General features: G+C 43.5%; 1 protein-coding gene across 3 annotated transcripts; it reads right to left on the minus strand.

The window, feature by feature from the left end:
- Nucleotides 1-503: 503 nt before the first annotated feature.
- Nucleotides 504-15,681, minus strand: LOC147903776 (uncharacterized). 3 transcript variants are annotated; one of them, XM_087401133.1, is made up of 2 exons: nt 15,529-15,681; nt 504-2,490 (listed from the first exon to the last, which is right to left on the minus strand). In XM_087401133.1, exon 2 carries the CDS (start codon nt 2,443-2,445, stop codon nt 802-804), a length of 1,644 nt encoding a protein of 547 aa, XP_087257259.1. In that variant the 5' UTR covers nt 2,446-2,490; nt 15,529-15,681; the 3' UTR covers nt 504-801. The 3 variants fall into 3 exon arrangements, with proteins under 3 accessions (XP_087257259.1, XP_087257269.1, XP_087257276.1); XM_087401143.1 differs by having other exon boundaries at nt 15,525-15,681; XM_087401150.1 differs by lacking the exon at nt 15,529-15,681 and adding an exon at nt 15,206-15,321.
- Nucleotides 15,682-22,453: the final 6,772 nt, after the last annotated feature.

The following is a 22,453-nucleotide window of genomic DNA, read 5'->3' on the forward strand; positions in this document are numbered from 1 at the left end:
AGGATTGCTGCAAGGGGTGCCTAAAAAAAGAGAGAGATGAGAAAGTAGGATCACCAAAGACACTATGATTTCTGTCCTTCCATAGAGTCTAGAGTGCCCAGTAGCAAATCCGTACACACACATACACACACACACACACACACAGGGAGAGACATGCATGCATAAATAGACATACATATATACATATGTACATACGTGCGTGCATCCATCCATCCAATTACATACGTACATACATGCCTACTTTTTTATTATGTAAAAGAGCCTTTCATTAAGAAGAAAATGCTGTCATAGCTGTTCCAAAGCGAGACACACACGCGCGCGCACATATACAAAGAGATACACATACATACATACACATACATATGGGAACCAATCTAGGAACTATGTCCTCTTGCAAGGTTAGCACCCACTAAACAAGAAAAAATGACAGGTTGCTTGCGATACTGTTTGGTAAATGAAGTGTTACAAGCGTCAAACGCAGCACTGAAGATGAAGTCGTCAAAAATCACATTTCTTTTAGCTATTTATGCTTTTTGTCGTAACATTTACTACTTTTATTATCAGTAGCCAGTTTGTGTACAAAGCAGATCCTGAAACCAGTGAGCCATAGAGTCCAGCTCACTCACCCCCTCCCTCCCTCCCTCCTGCAAAGAGGGGAAGAGTTCCCTTTTTTTAAATGCCTCTAAGCTGATCCTAAAACCAGAACCAAAACATGGACAGACCTGCTGGCCCTCACATACATTTCAGTTCAGTTCACCATTCTTAATCCTGTGGTAATAAAAATGCCCCCTTCCAAAGGCTCTATAAATCTGCCATGTCTGCTGTGGTAAATTCTTGGCGCCCATTTTCCTGTGCATCAGTTACTTTATCGTGCTCTTTTACAAGATCCTCAGTCTCTTCCATTTGCATAGATTCTGTCCTTTCTTTTAATACTTTTTCTGTGTTACCATTGCTCTCTTGTCCAACCAGTGATGGCATAATATACAAACCAGCAAAGTCCTTTATTTTCTGCATCAATCTAACCTTTGAAGCATGCTTTTTGCCAGCTATGTGCAATTCGAGGACCTTCTTAGTGCGACAATCTACATTGCACAATTCACATCTTCCAAGCAGTTTCTTGACTTGAACTGCATGCTTTCTGCCAGCTAAATGGATTTCTAAGTCCTTACCACTTCCGCATTTGACTTGACACAGTCTGCATTCGGGCCCTTCCCTTTTCTCAAAGGAATCAGGTTGCACAGGAGGAGCATTGCTTGAAGGTTCTCTTTGAAAGTTTTTTTGAAAGATATCATCACTTTCTTGTGTAGCAGCAAACCTGGTTAGAAATCTCAGAAAGCAAGCAGAATGCATTTTGATAATGGAGCCATCCACATTCATGTCACAGTCTGTGCCACACAATCTGTCACTTTCCTGGAAATCTATGGAGTCGGTTTGTGTGTCCAAAACTGTGGTCCCTGCTTCAGAACCTGCAAATTCATCCAAGACTGCAGACAATCCTTTAACAACACATGCAGGTACTCCACCCTGGGCAATCAATGTCTTGAGATAATCTGCACGCCTTTTGCTGATAGAATGCCCCTCCAATGTGCATTGGACATTCTCCTCTTTTCTGAATTTCTCAGCTACAGGTCCACCATTTTGATCATTGGATGCGATAACATTACAAAAACTTTCTTGCACAACCTCTTTTTCTTCTCTCTCATCCAAGGGATTAATATCACTTGGGTTCAAACATGAGGCAGCATTTTGGGAACTCATTTTCTTGACCCTGAGTGCATGCTTTCGGCCAGCCAAATGGGCCTGTAAGGATGCTTTGTCACATTCAACATCACATAACTCGCATCTCATCCGTTTCCCATCAGAAACAGTCGATCTTTCTGCCATCTGTGAACCATCTAAACTTGCAGAAAGTAAGACGTGGTCTTGAATTCCATTAGAAGGAGTTAAATCACTAATATTTGAAGATTGGACCTGATTTCTTTCCTTTACACCTTCATCTTCCATGTTGGAAGCCGCAACACTGAGCTGTGATTCAACGTCACCTTCAAGTTCATCTCTATTCCTTTTTCTGCCACTACAAGGTGACATCTCCAGACCTGGCAATCCACCTGCCAATCCCATCTCAACCTTTGCCAGAGGGGACTTCAGACGAGCTGCATGCCTTTTCCCAGCAAGATGTGCCTCTAGAATCCTTCTACTCTGACACGTGATTTTGCACAACTCACAAAATAGCTTTTCTTTCTCATTTCCACTCACAAGGCCTTTTTGTACGGCTTGTGTTATTTCTTTACCATCTGTAGACCCTGAAACTGCAGCCACCTTAGTCATCATGGATATATCTTGCCACATTTGCTCAATCGTCATGTGGCATTCTCCTTCTTCCCTGCAAGTAGGAGAATTGGTTTGCATTGATTCTGCTTTGGGTGCATGAACCTGTTCCTCCATTGAACACAAGTTTGAAGTAAGCACTCTCTCTTATGTGCAATCTACCTGGCAGAGAAAACACCCAACCAGACTACTCAAGTTATTTTTTCGTTTCATTTACAGAGCAAAAATTCAGAGAGAGAGAGAGAGAGAGAAGCCCTTATTTTGAAGGAAAAGATACATTGCAGGTTATATATACCAGTCCCCATATATCTGCATTAGTAGTGGAAATAATGTATTTTATATAATATAGACCAATTCAGGTATATGTGACTTGAATTAGACATTGCATCTTCCTCCTATTTTAAATCTCATGCAAATGCGTCTATTATTGGAAATCAGACATCCCAAATTTATGTGCAGCTATTCAGTAAAATAAAATGGGTTTGTATTTTTTCATATAGGCCAGGCTTCTCTGCATAGATTCAATCATAAAGCCTTTGAATTCGGATTTTGGCTGCCATGTTGTCACATGCACCCCTACACTTGGGTGCAAAGTGACACACTAGCTACATCGACAAGTGCATTAGTTCCCAGATAGGAGATTTTGTCGTATGTTGTCACCCCTTTGTGAGCCCTTGTCCAGGGACAGTCAGGCACAAGCTACGTAGGTCAGTCTCTCAGCCTTAGGTCAAGTCAGTAATTCAGTTCTTGTTCACTAGTACCCACTGGAGAACAGCAGGTTAAGTGTTTCAATCTTATAGGTTAGGTCTTAGCCTAGGTTAGGAGCCCTTTAGGGCCCCCAAAGGCTGGACAGGTAAGCAGGGAAGGCAGCCGGCAAAGGCTGCCCAAAAACTCCCCTGGCAAATGAGCCAGGGAGGGCTTTGATAGGCTGGTTGTAGGCCAACCAGTCTGTAAAACAGACCGACCCAGTCGGCTGTTTACAGACTGGCTTGGCTCAGTTCCAGCCCTATAAAAGGGCCCCCTTGCTGCCCTTTTGAAGCATTCAGTTTGCTCCTACCTTCAGCTCTCCTACAGCTCCACTTCAGCCTCCTGTGCAGCCCCTGAGATCCTCAGATCTGGCCCTGCTCTAGCCTCAATCCCTTGGCCATCAGTTCAGCCTGATCTGAAGGTGACCACGCAGCACAACAGTCGGAGGTTTGGACCAGCAAACGGAGAGAGGTTTAGGCACTGTTTCCTCAGCTTTCTCAGCTCTCTTTTACAGTTTACACAGCTCACTCTCAGCTCTATATTTCAGTCATCTCGCAGTTTCTCTCATAGGATCTATCACTCCTAGTTTTCACTCTCTCACTCACGCAGTAACCCTGCATTCCGGTAGACAGCACAAGCCTCTTCCTTGCCTTGCAGAAGCGTCCTACATCGTCAGTGTGGACAGCCTCAAGGTCTCGGTATTGGTTGGCGTTGCCTCTCAGGTCTTTGGGTCTATTATACGTGTGCACAGTGAGCTCTTTAGAAGCGCGTTCCATGCTCTCTCGAAGAGTGTTCTTTGTATTTCTCAGTTCTCCAAGTATAAAGCAAATTCTCCCCTGATTGGGGGAGGGGGCCCTCAGTGGATACAGGGACCCAATCGGTTGTCGACTCTACTCTCTCTCTATCCTCATCTCCTTTCTCTCTCTATGGTAAACAACGCTAATTCCTTACTAAAGATTTAAAGAAGGTCTTGCTGTGAACTACACGCTCAGATTACCGTTGCATGTTACATTGGTATCAGAGCTTCGGTCTATATCCAGCTTGACTACCGCAAGTGTATGGTTGTGTTGAGATCCGAAAGGAACACACAATCAAGCGCCATGGAAGGGTCAGGAAAAGATTTCAACTTCGAAGACTTTGAAGAGGAGAAAGACTACCAACAAGATACGCTTCGCCAAATGCTCAAGTGATGGCAAACCTTCTAGAGCAGAATCGGGTCCTCCTGCAGCAACTCGAAGAACATTCATCCCAGCTGGAAGAAAGCAGACAGTTGGACCAACCAAAACAACGTCTGGAGGAAAAAGAAGCAGAAAAGCCGCTGGAAGAAAGAGGAACCACAGATTTTGAAAAACTGCTCTTGTTGATGCGTGAGGAACGCAAAAATGAGGAGGCACTGTGACGCGCAGAGCTCACCTAGGCAGAGAGGCACTAAAAGCTAGACCGATAGGTGATGCTTCTCCAACACAAACAGATGTTAGCCGCTATGTAGGCAAGTTTGAGCGCAGCAGCCGTCTTCGCCACAGCTTCGCCATCGACAAAAGTAACACCACTCACTCGGTCCACTTCAAATTTTGTTAAGTATGATGGTAAGTGTGACCATTCAACAATTTTGCAATTTATTTATCAATTTGTAGCTCATTTTCCATTAGCGCGGATTCAAGATGAGCAAGATAAAGTCCACCTTGTAGCCCCTCATCTTACAGGTGAGGCGGTGACTTGGTGGCAGCATTGGGCTAGTAAGCATACTGACCCAAAAACGTTTAAGACAAATTTCATTTGGGCAACGTTTGTGGCCGACCTCATAGCCCGTTTTCTCCCACCCCAATATATGCTTAACTTGGAGGATGAGTTCGCTCGTATCTCCCAGAATGGTTTGCCTGTGTTGACATACAGTAACAAGGTCATCACATTGGCGCAATAGTTGGGCGTGACAGAGAGCACAAAAAAGAAGCAATTCATTGGAGGATTGGACACGAACATACGTTTTACCATTCGGAACTTTGACCCGCCGGATTACAAGCGAGCACTGACTCTCGCATAGAATCAGGAGATGATGCTGAACGGGGAAAAGCCCAAGCAGGTCCAGAAAGATTCCAAAGCCCCGCAAGAGTCAAATGACATAGCGGGTAAGGATCAAAAGAAGGACAACCAGTTCCAAAAGAAAAACGACTAGGTTTCTAGTCAAAAGGAGTCCAAGCCAAAGATGACTTCAGATGAGAAGACTAAAGCGGATATTATGGGAGGCTATCTACAACCCAACGAGCAGAAGTGGTACCACCAAGAACATCCCTGCTTTCATTGCCACCACATCGCTCGGCATGGCAAGAAGGATTGTCCGAAGACTTCTCAGATAAAAAAAAGACGCTCATTCGAGCGTACGGCACAGCTAACGGGCATCAATTTATTGTCATGTTCGATATCAAGAGTTCAGAAGATGCCATCTCTCCTCAGCTTGCCAAATAGTGGGGTGCACCTTAGTGCCTCACGAGCTTCCAGTGGATGGGTTCAGGCTTGGCTTGCGCACACACATCACGCATAAGGCCATCCATTTCACTTTTTCGGTTCAGAAGGCCATGTTTACGCGGAATTTTATATTGACTCCTTTGATGGGATGCGGCATGATCCTCGGGATTCAGTGGTTCCATGAGCATGTTCCGACGCCTGATTGGCAACAGGACACCTCCACGATTGTGAAAGGTTTACCTAAGCCCATCATGATACGCGATGACCAGAGCATACCAGGGATTCCATTAATCTCTCATATTCAAGCAAGTCGCGCCGCCCCACAAGAGTGCCATGTGTGCACTTGTCTATGTCCAGTGTCAAATCACGACAGTTCAAGCCGCTCCTCCGATGGGGCAAGCAATGGTGGATCTACTCCAAGAGTTCAAAGACATCATGCTTCGGGACGATCTGCCACCCCAGTTGCCTCCCAACCGACCGGAAGACCATCGCATCGATCTACTTCCAAACTCGACACCTCCAAGTAAGTTCCCTTATCGACTTTCAAAGTCTATGGGAGGGGAGTTAGAGCAACAACTGTCTCAATTACTACGCGCAGGGTTTATTAGACCTTCTTCACCTTTTGCTACACCCATTCTATTTGTGGCAAAGAAGGATAAGTCCGCACGACTATGTGTCGACTATAGAGCACTCAACAAGCTTACGATAAGCAAGAAGTTTCCTATGCCCCGCATCGAGTACATCTTGGAAAGACTCAATGGTGCAAGATTTTTTTCAAAGATTGACCTCAAGAGTGGCTACCATCAAGTCCGGATTTTTGAAGCTGGCATCCCAAAGACAGCTTTTCGAACTGAGCGAGCTCATTACGAGTTCGTCATCATGCCCTTTGGTCTCAAGAATGCACCACCAACATTCAACAAGGTGATGTCCCGGATATTCGCAGAGTATACTGGGAAGTCCTATTCATCTTTCTCGATGATATCCTTATCTTTTCCACGACAGCCGAGCAACATATTAAGGATGTGCCATGTGCCCTGCAGTTATTATGGGATAACCAGCTATATCTCGACGCAAAGAAAAGTGAATTCGGATTGCTGGAAATTCAGTATTTGGGCTATATCATTAGTGCTCAAGGGATTCGACTGGACCTTGAGAAGATCCAAGCTATCACAAGTTGGGTTGTCCCCACGACGGCCCAGGAGATCCGATCCTTTGTGGGTTTGTGTCAAGCATACCTCGCACATGGAGGGTTTCTCAACATACGCAGCCCCTCTTACAGATTTACTCAAGGGGATAAAGACACGCAGACAAAAAGTTCAAGTCAGAGGCAAAGCTTTGCAAGCCTTTCACGACTTGCAACGGTTGGCCATGACAACACCACTTATGAAGATCGCCTCTTGGGATGATCCATTTCGAGTAATTACACACACTCTAGCAATGTCGCCATAGGGACAGTTTTACGACAAGAGGATAGGCCCGTGGCATACTACAGCAGAAAGCTTAACGATACCGAGGCTTAGCAATCTTCTTTAACAGGAGAACATTCAAGCACTGTTCTGCCCATAATGCATAGTTGTGTGCTCCTTCCAGTTTCTTTATGTTCAGAATTGAAGAATCACCTCCTCCTGATGCCATATCAGATGAGGAAAGTACCTGACTCCCTGGAAGTAAAAAAAGCTGAATAAAGGTTCTGATTTCTCAGAAAAGGCCTGCTCTATTCTAGAGCCAGAAGCACTCTCAATGGTGCTGTTTTTACTGTCAGTAAAATCTGCAGCAAAACAGTAAATGTCCCTGCAACTACTGTACCTTCTGACAAACTGTTCTGAGTTCAGAGAGGCATAAAAAACAGTAATTTTAGACTGCTGCTGCTGCTCAACAAGTGCTTAACAGTGCACAATCATCTAACAAAACCACCAACACTGCTGTAAACACTGCTGTACTGACTGTACTGATCACTTCTCCCACCTCAGATGAGGTATTGCACTAAGTTAAATTGCAGAAACCACTTGACTAACACCCCAAAAAAAACAGTAAATGATCCTTCAGCCTGTCACAAAACCTGCAACAGTAAATGGGATAAATCCCAAGCAATCACCCTTATACCAAGGGGAGAAAATGCATCTGAAGATCTCTGTCGGTAACCCAAGTGTTATCAGACAAAGTCTGGGCAAAAGCCCCTTGATCTGACAACTGAATCAAGCGGAGGACACCTCAACACTGCGGTAGCATGCAATATGAAAATCTCTCTGACACTTGTTCCTGACAATGTGCAATGCATAGACTGCCCCTGTGTACTCAGTAACAACACAAATCACAAAGTACAAACACCAAGAAGAAAATCTTTTGAGCACTGTCAACGATGGGCAGTTAGGGACCAAGTAAACTCGATGCGCCCTAACCAAGCGTGGCTCAACTGAGATTTTCAAAGTGCGTACAAAGAATGTGACCTGCAACAAATGTCACCAAATGCACTGCGGAAACAAAGCAAATGTGTGCTCCCTGGCTACACACTGCCTCAAGGCATATACTGCAAACACATCCAGGCAAAAGCCCTTTGATAAGGTCACCCAAAACTGAGAATTGCACTCAGTAAATGCATAGAAGCCTCTGATGTATCTCAACAAATGCACAGTATACTGCTAGAATGCTTCAGGAATATTCCTCTTCCAATCAGAAAATCTGATGTACTTCTGTCCCTGCAGAGTACCTGTGTACTATCAGTGCACGCTTCCCCCAAAAAAGAGTCGAGTTTTTGCAGCAAAAAAAAAAAAAAACTTGCTGTACTTCTGTCCCTGCAGATGAGGCGTCCGTACAGTTGTACGGCAGTCCGTACGACTGTATGGACAGTCCGTACGACTGCCTCGAAGCAGCTGCGCAGCGTCGCCCTTGGAGTAGCGCGACGCCCGAAAAAACCAGCTGCTGTACAGCTCTAGCAGCTGCTGTGCAGCTGCCTGATGCAGCTCCGCTCTGAAGCTGCGAAATGCGCCGCCTGTGCCGCCACCCTGAAGCTGCCCACGAAATGCGCCGCCCTAGCTGCGAAATGCGCCGCCCTAGCTGCGAAATGTGCCGCCCTAGCTGCGAAATGTGCCGCCCTAGCAGCCTGCGAAAAGGAAAAACGCCGCTGCTGTACCGTCGACCTGTCTAGATCTGTCCGTACGGTCGTACGGACGACGTACGGCCGTACGGATCGGTCCGTACGGAACGGATTTGGTAGGCAGATGAGGCTAGGGAGAGGAGGTGTGGCTAGGGAGAGGCTCTGATACCAGTTGTGTTTTATTAGGATTAGGTTTACCCTATGACTGTCTTAAGACAGTCATAGGTGTCCTATCTTTAATTCTTTAATTAAGGGTTGGCAATGTGCCTTTAACCCCAACAGTGGTACCGTCCTTGAATCTCATAGTGTGCTGGACATATGCATAGAGAGTGCTTCTTTGTCTTCACCTCTCCTAGTGTGCAAAGCCTGCATATTCCCTGCTCTCTCAGTATCCTGACAGCTCTGCATCCTTCTATCCCCAGCTGATGGGATGACCTCATCTGCCCTATGGCAATCCTTAATGAATGTGCAATGCGTGAGTCTTCCAGGTATGAGGGTCTAATGACCACTCCGTCCTCTGATATCCTAAGGAAATGGTCGCGGTTGAACTGGATCTTGGTGGGAAACTTTTGGTCCCCTCACCCAGTCCGTGCCGTGTAAAGATGTAATAGATCCAACGGTATGATACAGTTCATCTCATCTCGTGGGATCAGGGAAGATGGGGCATCCAAGCTGTATTGAAAGGGCGGAAGTCGATCCATTTGGATTGCACTGATTAACTACACCTCGTACTAGGTGACCACTCACATAGCAGCCCTCATTTGCCACACATGACATGCACTAAATTCTAACATGTGATAGTCTCTTCGTGGTAGGAGGATAAAGAAAGCATGACTTCGATTCTGTTTGGCTGAATTTTTGGCATCTAACATACTCCCAAGGATATCACCAAGTTTGGCTAAACAGACTACATCCTTTGTTGTTCTAGATATGGAACCATTGTAGCTCCCTCCATCTATAAAGGAGTGGTTATTAGATTTATTTTTCCTAGGATTTTAGAGGTTCTCTCTTAAATTCTGGAATATTATTGGAATACATATACATATACCTTTGTAAGACTAGAATATGTCCAATCACACAAATTTAGATTTTTTGATGTTCTAAAGACCAAAAATCTACACAGAAAATCAAAGAGAGAATGAAAGAGAAGAAAAAAGAGGTAAACAAAAACTTTTATGAAAAACAAAAGGAATACATATGCATGCCAAGTTCTTCATGGGGTGATCCTCGTTCACAACCCACTCAGCCTCACTTTTTTTCTGTTCCACTCTCTCAGTTTTATGACTACATGGTGTTAATTTTCAGTTCATGGCTATAAATTTCTTGTTCTAATTAAATAAAATACTCGGAAGCCCGCTTCCACGCAAGCTCTAACAATGGAGAACTTCGATCAATCGTAGGATATGAGGATAGTCCAATACCACCTACAAATGTGGAGGAGCACACCTAGCGATGGAGCACGATGAGCAAGAGCTCAGTAGGGGGAGCATAACTACAAGGTTACACATAGGCCTGTGAGCATAGTCTACAAGGTTACACACAAGCACGGAGGATCATGGTGTACTTCTAGTGGGAGTACCTAGCTTGCTCTAATTGCACACATCACCAGACTGAATATCCAGTCTATGTGTTTTCATTGTGTTTAACTGGAGATTTCATCAGATTGCTTTGGGATCAATATTTGTACAGGTACTGCCAGTTAATTGGGGGGTCCAGGGTGAAAGTTGTCCGTAAAGACAAACGGTAATGTCTCATTGACGCCTACTGCAAGATTGTCCTTGACATTAACGACGGAGACTTCAATAAGTTCGAGTTGATGATCGACGGAGGTGACGCCAGGGTGAAAGTTGTCCGTAAAGACAAACGGTAATGTCTCATTGACGCCTACTGCAAGATTGTCCTTGACATTAACGACGGAGACTTCAATAAGTTCGAGTTGATGATCGACGGAGGTGACGAGAAGCCTTTTCCAATCAAGCTCGATAGCATGACTTTAGAAGGACCAAACAACGATCTTGTCAAAGCCTTATGATGGAGAAAAAGGACCCGGAAGATCAACAGGTGAGACTTGCTCCAGAGTTGGTTGGAGGGATTCCTACCAATGGGGATCTACGTGGACCAGCCACAAGGACCTCACTCTGCGAGGAGGTATGGACCACGATGCAAATGGCACCGGTATATGCTGGTTGAATTTGACCCAAGATATTTGGTACCTTGCACGGTTTGGTCAATCCTTGTCTTCAAAGGGGACAACTGGATAGTGTTGTTGGTGCCTTGGGTCACTGAAGAGACAGGATTGTTTGCAACTTGGACCAGTGAATGTAACCATGTTCCAAACTGGACCCAATTGTTCAAGAGCGATACAAGAAAGCTTGTCATCCTACTTCAACAACATGTATCCACTTGCTTGGTAATATTTCTTTTTGTTTTTCAATAGTATGCTTATTAAGAAATCAAATGTTTTCCTACTGTTCAGTCACGGTCAATGGGGACTAGGTCTAGCATTTGAGGGTGGACCCCCTTGCTTGGGGTTATGGGCATTAGTGACCCACAAGAGTGATGGCCTCTCTTTGAGAGGGACATCTGGAAACCACACCCCACCTGAGTACCCAAACATGGGACCAATCAAATGCACAGATTGCATACTGACCTAGGAACTATTCAAGAGAATGTTCCCTGAGCTTTGGGTGTGGGCCTCGCAGCATGCCAAGAGTAATGGAGATACAAGATAAGACGACAATCGAAATGAGCTCAATATGGCTCAATTATGACCTTAGAGTACGTCAATAGATAGTCCAAGCTGTTAGGAACCCGTGGGTGCGATCTTCTCATAACTTTGAAATTTTAGGGTTTTTGGGAGTGACACGTGGCAGACTGCCACATAGAATCTGAGCTGGCAGGTCAGTCCACCTGTCCCACACATGTGGCATCATGCATGGCAGGTGGCAGGGCATGCAAGCCAAATGTCTGGCCCCAAATCTGGTAGATTTTAGGCCAGTTGTGGGCTGTCCTCTTTGGGACTGCAGCCCACCAAAAATCTGCGACAAGTGTCCACCTTCCACTCTGGGCCGGGGGGGGGGGGGGGGGGGGGGGGCTGAGCCTATAAAAGAAGGCCTCTCCCCTTCATTCCCTACATGAAAATTCGTCACTTTTCTTCTCCCTCCTTTTGGTTGATGCAGTAGAACCTCTCCAGCTCCTTGGGTGCAGCCAGCTTCTCCCCAGGCCATTCTCTCACCTCAGCAACACTTTCTCTCTCTACAGCAACACACTCTTTCTCTACAGTTCCAGCCCCTCCTCTCCAAAAATTTGCCCCCTCTCAGCTCTTCTGGAACAGCAGCAGCATCCTCTCTCCTTCTCCTAGCCTGGAGCAGCCACAGCCCCTTTCTCTCTCCTGTTGCAGTCTTTCTCTCTCTACTGTAAAATTTCTCTCTCTACTGTTCCAGCCCCTTCCCCTTGCAGAAATCTGCCTTCCTCTGCACCTCTGGAACAGCAGCAGCTCCTCTCTTACATCCCCTCCCTTAAGATCAGCTTTGGCACTCTCTCTCTACAGCTATCACTCCATAAAGGCTTTCTCTCTCTAGCCTACAGGCTGTTTTTCTAAGCTGTTCTCATTCCAGCCTGATTTCCACACTCTCCTCACCCAAGGGAGCTTCAGAGGCATCAAGGACTTCATAAGTCACGAAGGGAGTCTGTGTTGTCAAGTTTATCTCATTTACAGCACTATTTCATGTTGTTTCTACTATCTTTCGAGAAACTAGTGCATGCCTCTAATGTTGGATGTAAATGGTGATTGTTGCAGGCTTCTTCCTTGTGGATTGGGCAAGCCAAGTGTTGAAACCTGAGCTTGGAGTCCTCCTTTCTGTTGTCTACCTTGTACATATGCTCGAGTCTTGTATCTAGGTCCTAGGCTTTCACTAAGTTCATCAGTTTGGGAGGTGCATTGCACCTTGGTCTTGTATCTCCATTTTCAAGAATAAAGTGAGCCTGGATAAGGGGGAGGGAGGCCGTCTTGGCCCCTCAATCATATTGCAATTTCCAATGATGTCACTTTGTGTTTAAGCTGTATAAGTCTTAATTCCAGCTTAATTGCAATCTCTTAAGTTCAAGTATATGTGTTTGGCAACACGCAATCATTTCATTCAAACGCCTCTGCAAAATCCATTGTCTGAATTGATAGAAAGCACCAAGTAGTTTACAAAGCTCCTGGGGATATTCGAGGTGTGGGATTCAGGACCAAAGAAAGAAGACATCCTCAACATGTTCTTGAGTGCTTCTGCAAAGGACCTGATGCAGCAATTATATTCCTGAGTGCTTCCACAATGGAGTTGATGCAGCAATTCTTTGATGCAGTTGGTACTGGGCCACACTGTCATTGAGAGGGGGTCTTGGGGAAATAGGGTCAATGCCCCACCTCTGAGCCCCCAAATGAGGAGAGCTCAGGGGGTTGACACCTCAGAATGTATGAGAGTAGATGACCTGTAGGGAGATCCTGTTTAGGGTTTGTTTGGGGCAGCCCAAAGGGCCCCCAAGGACTGCCTTCATGAGCTGGCTGTGGGGCTGGAAAGAGCCCAACCATAAGCCCAAATGGAGGGCATGCCTAGCAGGAGCAGCAAGAAAAGGGCTGTAAAGAGAGATTACCTGGTCAACAGCAGGAGCAGGATCGGTTACAACAGCCAGGACAGATCTGGACTAGCGGCCTGTACAGAATGGTGCAAGGACTTTCAGAGGTGGGCTCCAGCACCAGAAGCGGCCAACACTGGCTGCTAGGGGTGCTTCTATAGGCCCCACAAAGCAGTCGGCAGACTAGTCGAGTCAGATCTGGTTGGCAGACTGCTGACCAGGTTGGCTGGTCTGCAGGATCAGTCGGCCAGTGTGGCCAGGGATTCTTGCCCATAGACAGCCCCATTGCGGAGGCCGTTTACACTGAAGGAGTTCTTATGGGAACAGAGTGCCAGCAGTCCATAGGAGGGGAAGAGATGATTCCTCCCTGATATAGTAGGTTTGATTATAAAGGTGCACCGGAGGGACTGTCAGCAGTGAACTCAAGAGCAGAATTTCCTACAACAGCTACTATCAAGGACAACAGCTACTATCAAGGACACCCAGTTATTGAGGAGGGGTCTACAGCAGAAGGATCAGCAAACAGAGCCTGTTGGTGGCGCTTTCTATGTGTATTCTCTCCATATCTAAAGTGTTCTCTCTATAAGCACACGGAGTGAATTGTGTTCCGCATTAAAGTGTTTTATCTCAGGCTTCATCTTCCGCTGCTGAGTCCTCTACGTTTTCCAACATGCTGTCTTCAACCAGAAGAACCCTTGGCTTGCCCTTCACTGTGTAAGGTTCAACTTTAAATGCAATACTTCAGGTTGTTTCTACAATAATCTTCTCCGTTTTGTTGGACTCACAAGGTCCTAAAATCTGTAACACTAGGAATTTTTCCTGTTATGTTAAAAAACAAAACCACCTGATTCATGAAAGAGAGACTTCTTTTCTAAGGCTAAAAACAGGTTTATTGAAATGAAGTTGTGTGGCCGCTTCAAGAGTTTTGGGCCTAGCTAGGGATACATTTGAAGCTATCCCTGCATGTAATCCACAACTGACTTTAACCATTCTTCTTTCTCATCAATGCCTTTTGCAAAGGCTGATAATGGATTGGTCTAGAATTTGACTGATCCATATTGATTCAGTTCATACCATTGCATACTAATCAGCAACAAAAGAGGGGAAAAAAGTAATTAGGACATCCCATTTAAACTCTTCCCATAATAATTGTCTGTTCTTGTACTTCCTGCATGAGCATCAAAATGCAACATTGCAAGCCTCATCTTTACTTTTTCGGTAGCTTAAAGTACTCTTTCAACTTACTGATACAATCCTAACTCGTTGGTTAAATGCTATCCCTTCTGTATGAATGAGCCTATTTGAAACATTAAATAAGCCTTGTGAAATTCACAACTTCACATTACGAGCCCTTAAAGCTGACTAGTTATTGAGATGTCAAAGTCATGGGATTGCGCAATCAATAATTCCACTAGATTTTCACTTAAAATCGCAAGAATATTTAAAAATTAACACATCCGCATGAAAGCATCCACATCTGAATTTCTCTGCACAATTTACAACGAGTTCACCTACACGATCCAAAAGCTTGCAAGGGCAATTTCATCGATGCCAGATGTATTCAAGACAACCCAAAGGTAATTTTTTCCTTCGCTGGGATTTCATACACTTCTACAATGAAGATCTCGCTGGAACAAATCTTTGAATCTATGAAAAGTATTTGCACCTCCTTTTCTTTTCCTTCGTAAAGGATTTACAGACTATGGAGAACTCGCTGGAACAAAGCGCAAATTTCTATGATAAGTCTTTGCACCCCCGTTTTTACGAACCATAAATTTTCATGTTTATGAAGAGCCCAGTTTATTTCGTTTTTAGTTGTGAAATGCGCTTGTGGTCGGAAAACTGTCTTAAGCATGCGAAAAGCACCAATGTACATGCCACAACAGTAACGGACGATGCGGTGCAAGCTCTAAGGGTTTTGCCTGATCCGTGCAGGCATGAAGAGCCTACAACCTTGCTTTACACGATGTTGACCAACCAGCAACTATTACTGCTGCACATTGCCCAGCCTTGGGATGGCCTGCTTGGACGGGCTGTGCAGAGCTCCACTACCCAATTACGAAGTGCCCAAAAAACACAAAAATACCCAAATTGCTCTGCAAAGAACCGGACCGGAGGTTGGCGATGCACGAGAGCCCTCCAGAGCTCAGGGCCTGACCTCCCGCCACCAAAGATTCATGAGACAAAACGTGGCTACGAGCTAAGGAAGAGTATTGCTAGAGTGACTCAAAACACAAAACATCAACCACGTTTTAATTCTCAAACGTATCACGCACCTTTTGTTGTTTGGAGAGAACAATTGTTGCAAAGCTTGAGGCCGCAGATGGATCGAGCAAGATTTCATTCACCTCAGCTGCATTCTTCTTGGTTCTTCATAGGGTTTTAAGTTGCATAGGTAGGGAGTCCGGGATTGGGATTTGAAGTTTTAAACCATGGTTCACATGGGAACAAGATGAATGTACATTCAATGTGAATGTCAACAAGATACAGATAGGATTCCCATGCCCGGTAATCCCATTGGTGATTTTTGGAGGCAATACCCAAACATGTAGTCAAGAGGATGATAGGACCTCTCCAGAATTTCAATGAGTATCCGCCAAGCACAAATCACTCCAGACATCAACATGAAATTGGAGCCACACCCTACTTGGCATAGACCAAAGCTGCTCGATGAAAAGTACCTCCTTGAATACATGGAGGCTCCATCTTCCTTTTGCATGCATCCCACATTTAATGCGGTGCCCCGTTGCTACTAGTGGGATACCAATCATCATGATCCAGATAATGCAGATGCTCCTTGCAATTGGCCGTTAATCAATAGAAACTCTAAAATCAAATGGACAAGCTAGGAAACACTCATCAGAGCCTTGGACAGACATGCATCAATTATGCAAAGCAGTTATGACAAAACACTCAAGGAAAGTGCAAGATACAGTGAAGCCTTAGCAGTCGTCCTGGAGGTGTCCCTCACCATTAACGACCATTTGCCCAACCTGAGCTTCAATCAAATCAATAGATAGATGCTCAAACAACGAGTCACCTCTTTCAAAGGGCCATATCTCTTCAAGGGCGTTATGTCTGTTTGTTTGAAGAAATGGTTGACACTGGCTTCTTAAAAACTGAGCAAGCAATCTACGGTGTTCGTGGATTACAAGGAAAAGATCGATAAGAAGCTCGCTCCATTTATCACTGCCGCCATCTTTACCATACTCATTAGGTAAAGACAACTGCACCACAACATCAGACGGGTAATCAAATCAGTCCAGGGGAGTTTTTAACCTTGTGGCAATAAGGGCCAGAAGTGCAATCTAGGACAACAACTATGAGAGCATTATGTGTGTAGAGTAGCGACAAAGGGTTCTTCAAGTCTAGAAATTTTATAAAACAAAATGAGTTGCAATGATATGCTAAAATGCCCAAAATTTCTCAATTTGCATCCTCAAATTCCTTTGCTCAAGTCTCAATATTTGCCATACCCCAGTCTCTTCATTATCATACTACTAAATACTTATATCCTTGCATAATATAGGAGGCTGAGTCATATTTGCCAATGGATGGCCAAATTTGCAATGATGGATACAATTGACGAGTCTCAGACTACATTTGTAGCAATTCTGACAAAATATCTTGTGAGAGGATGGTCGAATATGTTGAAGTTCTTAGTAAAAGGGTAGTAGACATCTTTCCTTATACAACAAAGCTTCCATTCTGCACAAGTTTGAGCATGCTCAATCTGAAAACTCTTCCTCGTCACACTTCAGCCTACTTTTCCAAAGCGTGGCAATACATCTTTTCCATTGCCTCACACCCAATGCTTCCAATCGGGTGATAATTGTGCAACCAGCTTCAAACATCCCTGCCATCAACAAACTATTTAACATGCAATGATGAACATGAGTGGTTGATTGATAGAAATTGATAGATGCATATGATTACCGTAAAGCTTGATACTAGTGTGAAAAAAACTAACTAAGAGGTCTCTTGTCATGACGTTCTCCACCTAGCCACAGTTTTTGAGAGTGCTCCCACTAATTTGAAATGTCCTCCCATGAGTTCTTTCTCTCTCCTTATGTTCCTACATGGATCTCTCTCTCTAGAAACCTCCCCTAAAGCCAACACTTGCCACTTAGCCTTTATATTAATGCCATATGTCCAAAAAGGGATCTTGTGGGATGTATTTTGTATCACAAAAATCTCCAAGCGAAGGTACTTTTCAATTATCCAAATTTGCGCAATGATCCAAATCTATCAATCACAATAACTCAGCACACTATCATGTCATGGGACAGCCCCCTTCCAAGAATGCTATATGTCTAGCTCATTAATATAGCAAGAGGGAATAAAACTAGACATTTCAAATGCATGTGTGTATGGTTGTGGATAAGGGAAGTGTTGATAAGATGTACATGTGTATGGTTGTGGATAAGGGAAGTGTTGATAAGATGTTTTGAAGTTGGATTCATCTTGGTTGTTAATATCATGATTGAATAGATCAAATGCTTAGTACATTCTCCAAGAATCTTGGGAAGAATGATGCATTTACTTTAGTAAAGATAATGGATCTTGTGAAACAATATCGTACCCTGTGGCTTGAGGTTCATCACTTGAAAGAGACTTATGATCTCAAGAGATTTATCCAAGGTGGAGAATGTGAGGAATGTTGGACAAAGAGATTGAATGACTTGATCTCTCATAAAGAAAAAAATAGATCAAATAACATATGTATATGGTAAGTAATATGCCTCTTATCTAGATGTGGTGCCCATGGATGGCTTAACATTTTTATCCTTTGTTCCAGTCCATGAATATGAATTCATGTTTTGATGCAAGAACCTCTAGTGATTGATAGAAAGGTAAAGCAGACACAAGCTTAAAGAAGGGACATTGACTATGAAAGGTGCATGTTTGAGAAGAGAAGTTTGATTAAGAGGGAAAAACCATACACTAGAAGACACTATAGTGTGGTGGAATACTCTCTTTGAAGCCCAAGCCATCATCTTTGATTGGGTCAAGAGCAACACTACTACTTTGTGCAATCCTTTTCGATGCCCAACATCTTCTCCTTCAGAACAACTTGCACAACCTTAGAGTCAACCATTTGAAGTAGAAGATTTAATTAACGTACCTACATGAGAGCTGTACATTGACTCACAATGATCTCGCCAAATGTGAGAAAAAGTAGCCAGACTCCTAACCCAAAGCTCTAGTAAAGTCCCCCAAACTCCCATGCACTATTTCATCATCAACTGAGGCCCCAAGATCTGATAGCATCATCTTCACACCCCCCAAACAGAATCTACCGAAAACCCTACCCCTACATTAACACCAAATACCACTTTATTACAATAGATGAGATGCCCCAGAAAAATTGCCACCTGAATATACTACTAGTAGGCTACTAAAGTTGAAGTTTCTCTATATCCTGAAGAAGAACTAGTTTCCACTTAGCATACAAGTTAAAATTTCCCATCAAGCCCACCTCCCTTAATACTCCCACCATTTTACTCCAGGCTCTTTTAGCTATCACACATGACCAGAACAAGTGGCCAATGTCCTCCTCACCTCATCCACATAGAGGACAATGCAAATTAACCTCTTTCCATCTCCCAATCCTAGAACAAAGAGGTAACCACTTGTGAAGTATTTTCCACAATATAAATCTCCCCTTGCGTGCTTCAAATCCTTTCCATAGGTCCTTCACCCAACTTCTCCACCACTTAGGGAAATGCCTAACCTTCCATTATCCTTCAGATAATCAAACATTGACATTTTGTCCATTACCTATCTATACATAGCTTAGCAGAAATTTTCTTAAGCGCTGCTCTACCACTAATTGACCCTCCAACCAACCACTGGAACTCAGCTGGATGGCCACTCATCTTGCAAACTATTCAATACAATATACAACAAGACTTTTTCTTTGTCATCCAAGTTAAGCTGCTCCACCAATCTACTCATTGGTGGGCCCTGTTTGTCCCACAGCTGCAACCAAGTAGAAAGACCTTTTCACGCATGCTCCTAGCCTAGGATAGATCCAAGGAATCCATCGACTTCTCATTAATATGGACAGCCCAACTCCACCATATGTTCTCATGAAGATTGGAATCCCCTCATAGCCCCACCCTTCCCTTCCACATCATCAGTCCACTACATTGTTTCTAGGCATCAATTAACCATGACACCAAATCTAAACCCAAATCTTGAGAGGTACCTACTCCCTTACCTCCACCATTTTCAACAAACCACTTCAAGCACTAAAACCAAGGGGCCTAAAACCAAGGGGCTCGGTAATCAAAGATCTTATGCAACCATTTAGCCAGCAAAGAGATATTTTTTAAATCCACATCAAGAACTCCTAACCGCCCACCTACCTTGGGGGCCTTCAAAGCATCCCATGGGAGATAATGCCATTTTGTCTTCACTCCATCCTTCATCCACAAAAAAGTGCTAAACAATCTCTCTACCTCCATCCAACAAGATCTTTTGAATCTCCAAATTGAGGTTAAGAAAGTGGTCATAGCCGTACCAATATATGTTTGATGACTAAGATACATGAATTCTAGCCCAAAGTCATTCCACAATTTTTGGTTTTAATTTATCCTTGAACCTATCAAATCTCTGACATAGAGTGATGCCAACTCCTAGAGGGGTCCTAAATACCAGATCACCACCCCTCATTCAATCCATTTCCCTTTAAATTGATTTAACCAACCAAGCTTGATGCTTGCATCAGTCTTCATGGCAAATGACTTGCTCCAACTACATGCTAACCCAGAAAGATCACAAAAATTCTCCAAAACACCCACTGAATTGTCAACACTAGATTGATTTTCAGCAACCAAGGCAATCGTATCGTTTGCAAAAAATTAAGAATAGAACTGTTCACTAGATGGAAACTCCAATCACTTTATACTTCCCAACTCTAGACCATGTCTAATTTGGGCTATTAGAGGCATAGTACAAATTGCAAACAACAAAGGGGCGAGAGGGAACCCTTGTCTCACTAACCTGTGGAAATCAAAACAGCCAACTACCTTGCCACATTAATGCACAAAGCTGCAAAGGCATTCCCAAATAGAGGGATCACCATACATCAAAAGGCCTCACTAAACCCCAGCTTTTATTCAAAATTGCTAAGATGAAAGTCCACTTTATTCTATCATAACCTTTATCAAAATCAAAGTCCATAAGAACCAAAATTTTTTGCATCTTCATGGCAAAATCCACAACAAAGGAAACATTTAAGATATTTTCAAATATCTCCCTCTTCCTAATAAATCCATTCTTCTCACAGTCAACCACCTTAATACAAATATCTCGGATTCTACAAGCCAATGGTTTAGCCACAAATTTTTATGACGTATTTAACATACGATGGGCCACCAATCCCCACCTTCAACCTATTTTAACACTTAGGGAACAACATCATCAAACCTACATTCACATCAGTAGACAACATCCCCTTACCCATGGAAGCATTTACCATTGCAACATAATGAAACTTAGCTACATCCCAAAAGGCAACATAAAATTTAGAGGTAAGCCCATTAGGTCTTGGAGATTAATCCTTTTCCAAACAATATTCTCCTCTTTCAACTCATCCATAGTAAGACAACTTGCTAGACTAGCTCTCTGAATACTAGACACACTTTTATTGAGTTCTTGCAAAAAGGCTTCGGCCTGTCTAGCTCATTCTTCATCCATTACCCCCTGCTCCCCAATAATCTTAGACAATCCATTAGGTCTAGGAGATTAATCCTTTTTTTTTTAAATTATCACTTCTTTCAACTCATCCATAATAAGTTGTGTTGCTAGACTAGCTCTCTTAATACTAGACACAATTTTACTGAGTTCTTGCAAAAAGGCTTCGGTCCTATCTAGCCCATTCTTCTCCATTACCCCTGGCTCTCCAATAATCTTAGACAATCCATGCCAAAACACCTCAGTTGCATGCCAATATTTGGAATGATTGCCACTTTTTCTTAAGAGGACTCTCTCAGACATCCACTCAGGATTGCAAAAGTGATAGAGATTCAAATTTCTATGCATGGGATAGTGACTTCCATTGTTGGATACTGGTTTAGGACAAGACATGCTGATTGGCTGAAAGGGAACTATGTTCTTGAATTAGTTGCATGTCCAAAAAGGAAATTTGGTTGTATAGCTATACCAAAACTTCATCTTTCTTGAAATACCATCATACCAAAATGTTGCCCAACTTTTGAATTCCTTTGACAATGGTAGCAATCCATGAGGACTAAAATATTGACAATTTTCAAGATTTCTATGAAAATACTCTTAAATTTAGGCCTCTTTTTTGCATATTTTCTCCCCCATAGTGATAGTATACAATAGTGCTTTTAATTATGATTTAAAAAGTCCCAAATTTAAAAGGAACATTCCATTTAGTTCTCATTTGTGCACAATGTTACCCACTTTATACACAATAGTATTTTGATAGGTAGTGATGAAGCTAGCATAATTGACACCCCTATCTCAAAATATACCCTTTTTCCTCACCAAGGTGGTCCCCTTACCCTAAATCTATCTTTGCCAAATCCTCCCAAATGTTAAAAGTCTTTTAAAATCTCAAATTTGGCTTGAAATATTTCAAACCTTATCATAAACCATTCCTATGCATCCATATCATTTTCCAACCCCCTAATTCCTTCTTTTCTCACCATACCATTGTATGTTATGATCTCAATTCTTGATGTGTAGTCTCCAGTGGTGAGTCACATGTCATGGGAATCTTGGGCAAATGCTATTGAAGCCTCTACTCTCAAACAACTCCTTGTGGGAGCCCCGTATGTGCAAACCACCCAAACTTCTACTGGATCATGCACAAGTGATTCCACGAGGGCAGGGATGAGAGGGGAGAAGGGCTAGAGAGGGGAATGAGGGCATGAGGGAGAGGAGATGGTGGTAGGGGAATAGTGGCAATCACAAAACAACTCCTAAGAAAGAACAAGAAGACTCAAGGAAGAGAGTGAGAAGAAGAGAGCTTCTATTCCAATTCTTGAAAGTACACAATGAAGACCAAGGTCAATTTTTGGCCTTATATCCATATCCACCTTTTGAAAGGAGGGTTGAGCCTTGCACTCTCTTATACCTCTCTTCTCTTGTTTTATAAGCACTTGGGCCCATTTAGCTCCAAGGGAATTATCAGCTGCTACTCCTCATGCTCTCTCCTACATTTTC

Source organism: Dipteris shenzhenensis, chromosome 3 (genome assembly GCF_047967505.1).
Source record: "Dipteris shenzhenensis isolate YYH24624 ecotype China chromosome 3, Dip_SZ_1.0, whole genome shotgun sequence".
Taxonomy (NCBI): domain Eukaryota; kingdom Viridiplantae; phylum Streptophyta; class Polypodiopsida; order Gleicheniales; family Dipteridaceae; genus Dipteris; species Dipteris shenzhenensis.

Bases quoted from the DNA above. Each gene is read 5' to 3' on its own strand.
- LOC147903776 (XM_087401133.1), bottom strand. From the start codon at position 2,445: ATGGAGGAACAGGTTCATGCACCCAAAGCAGAATCAATGCAAACCAAT.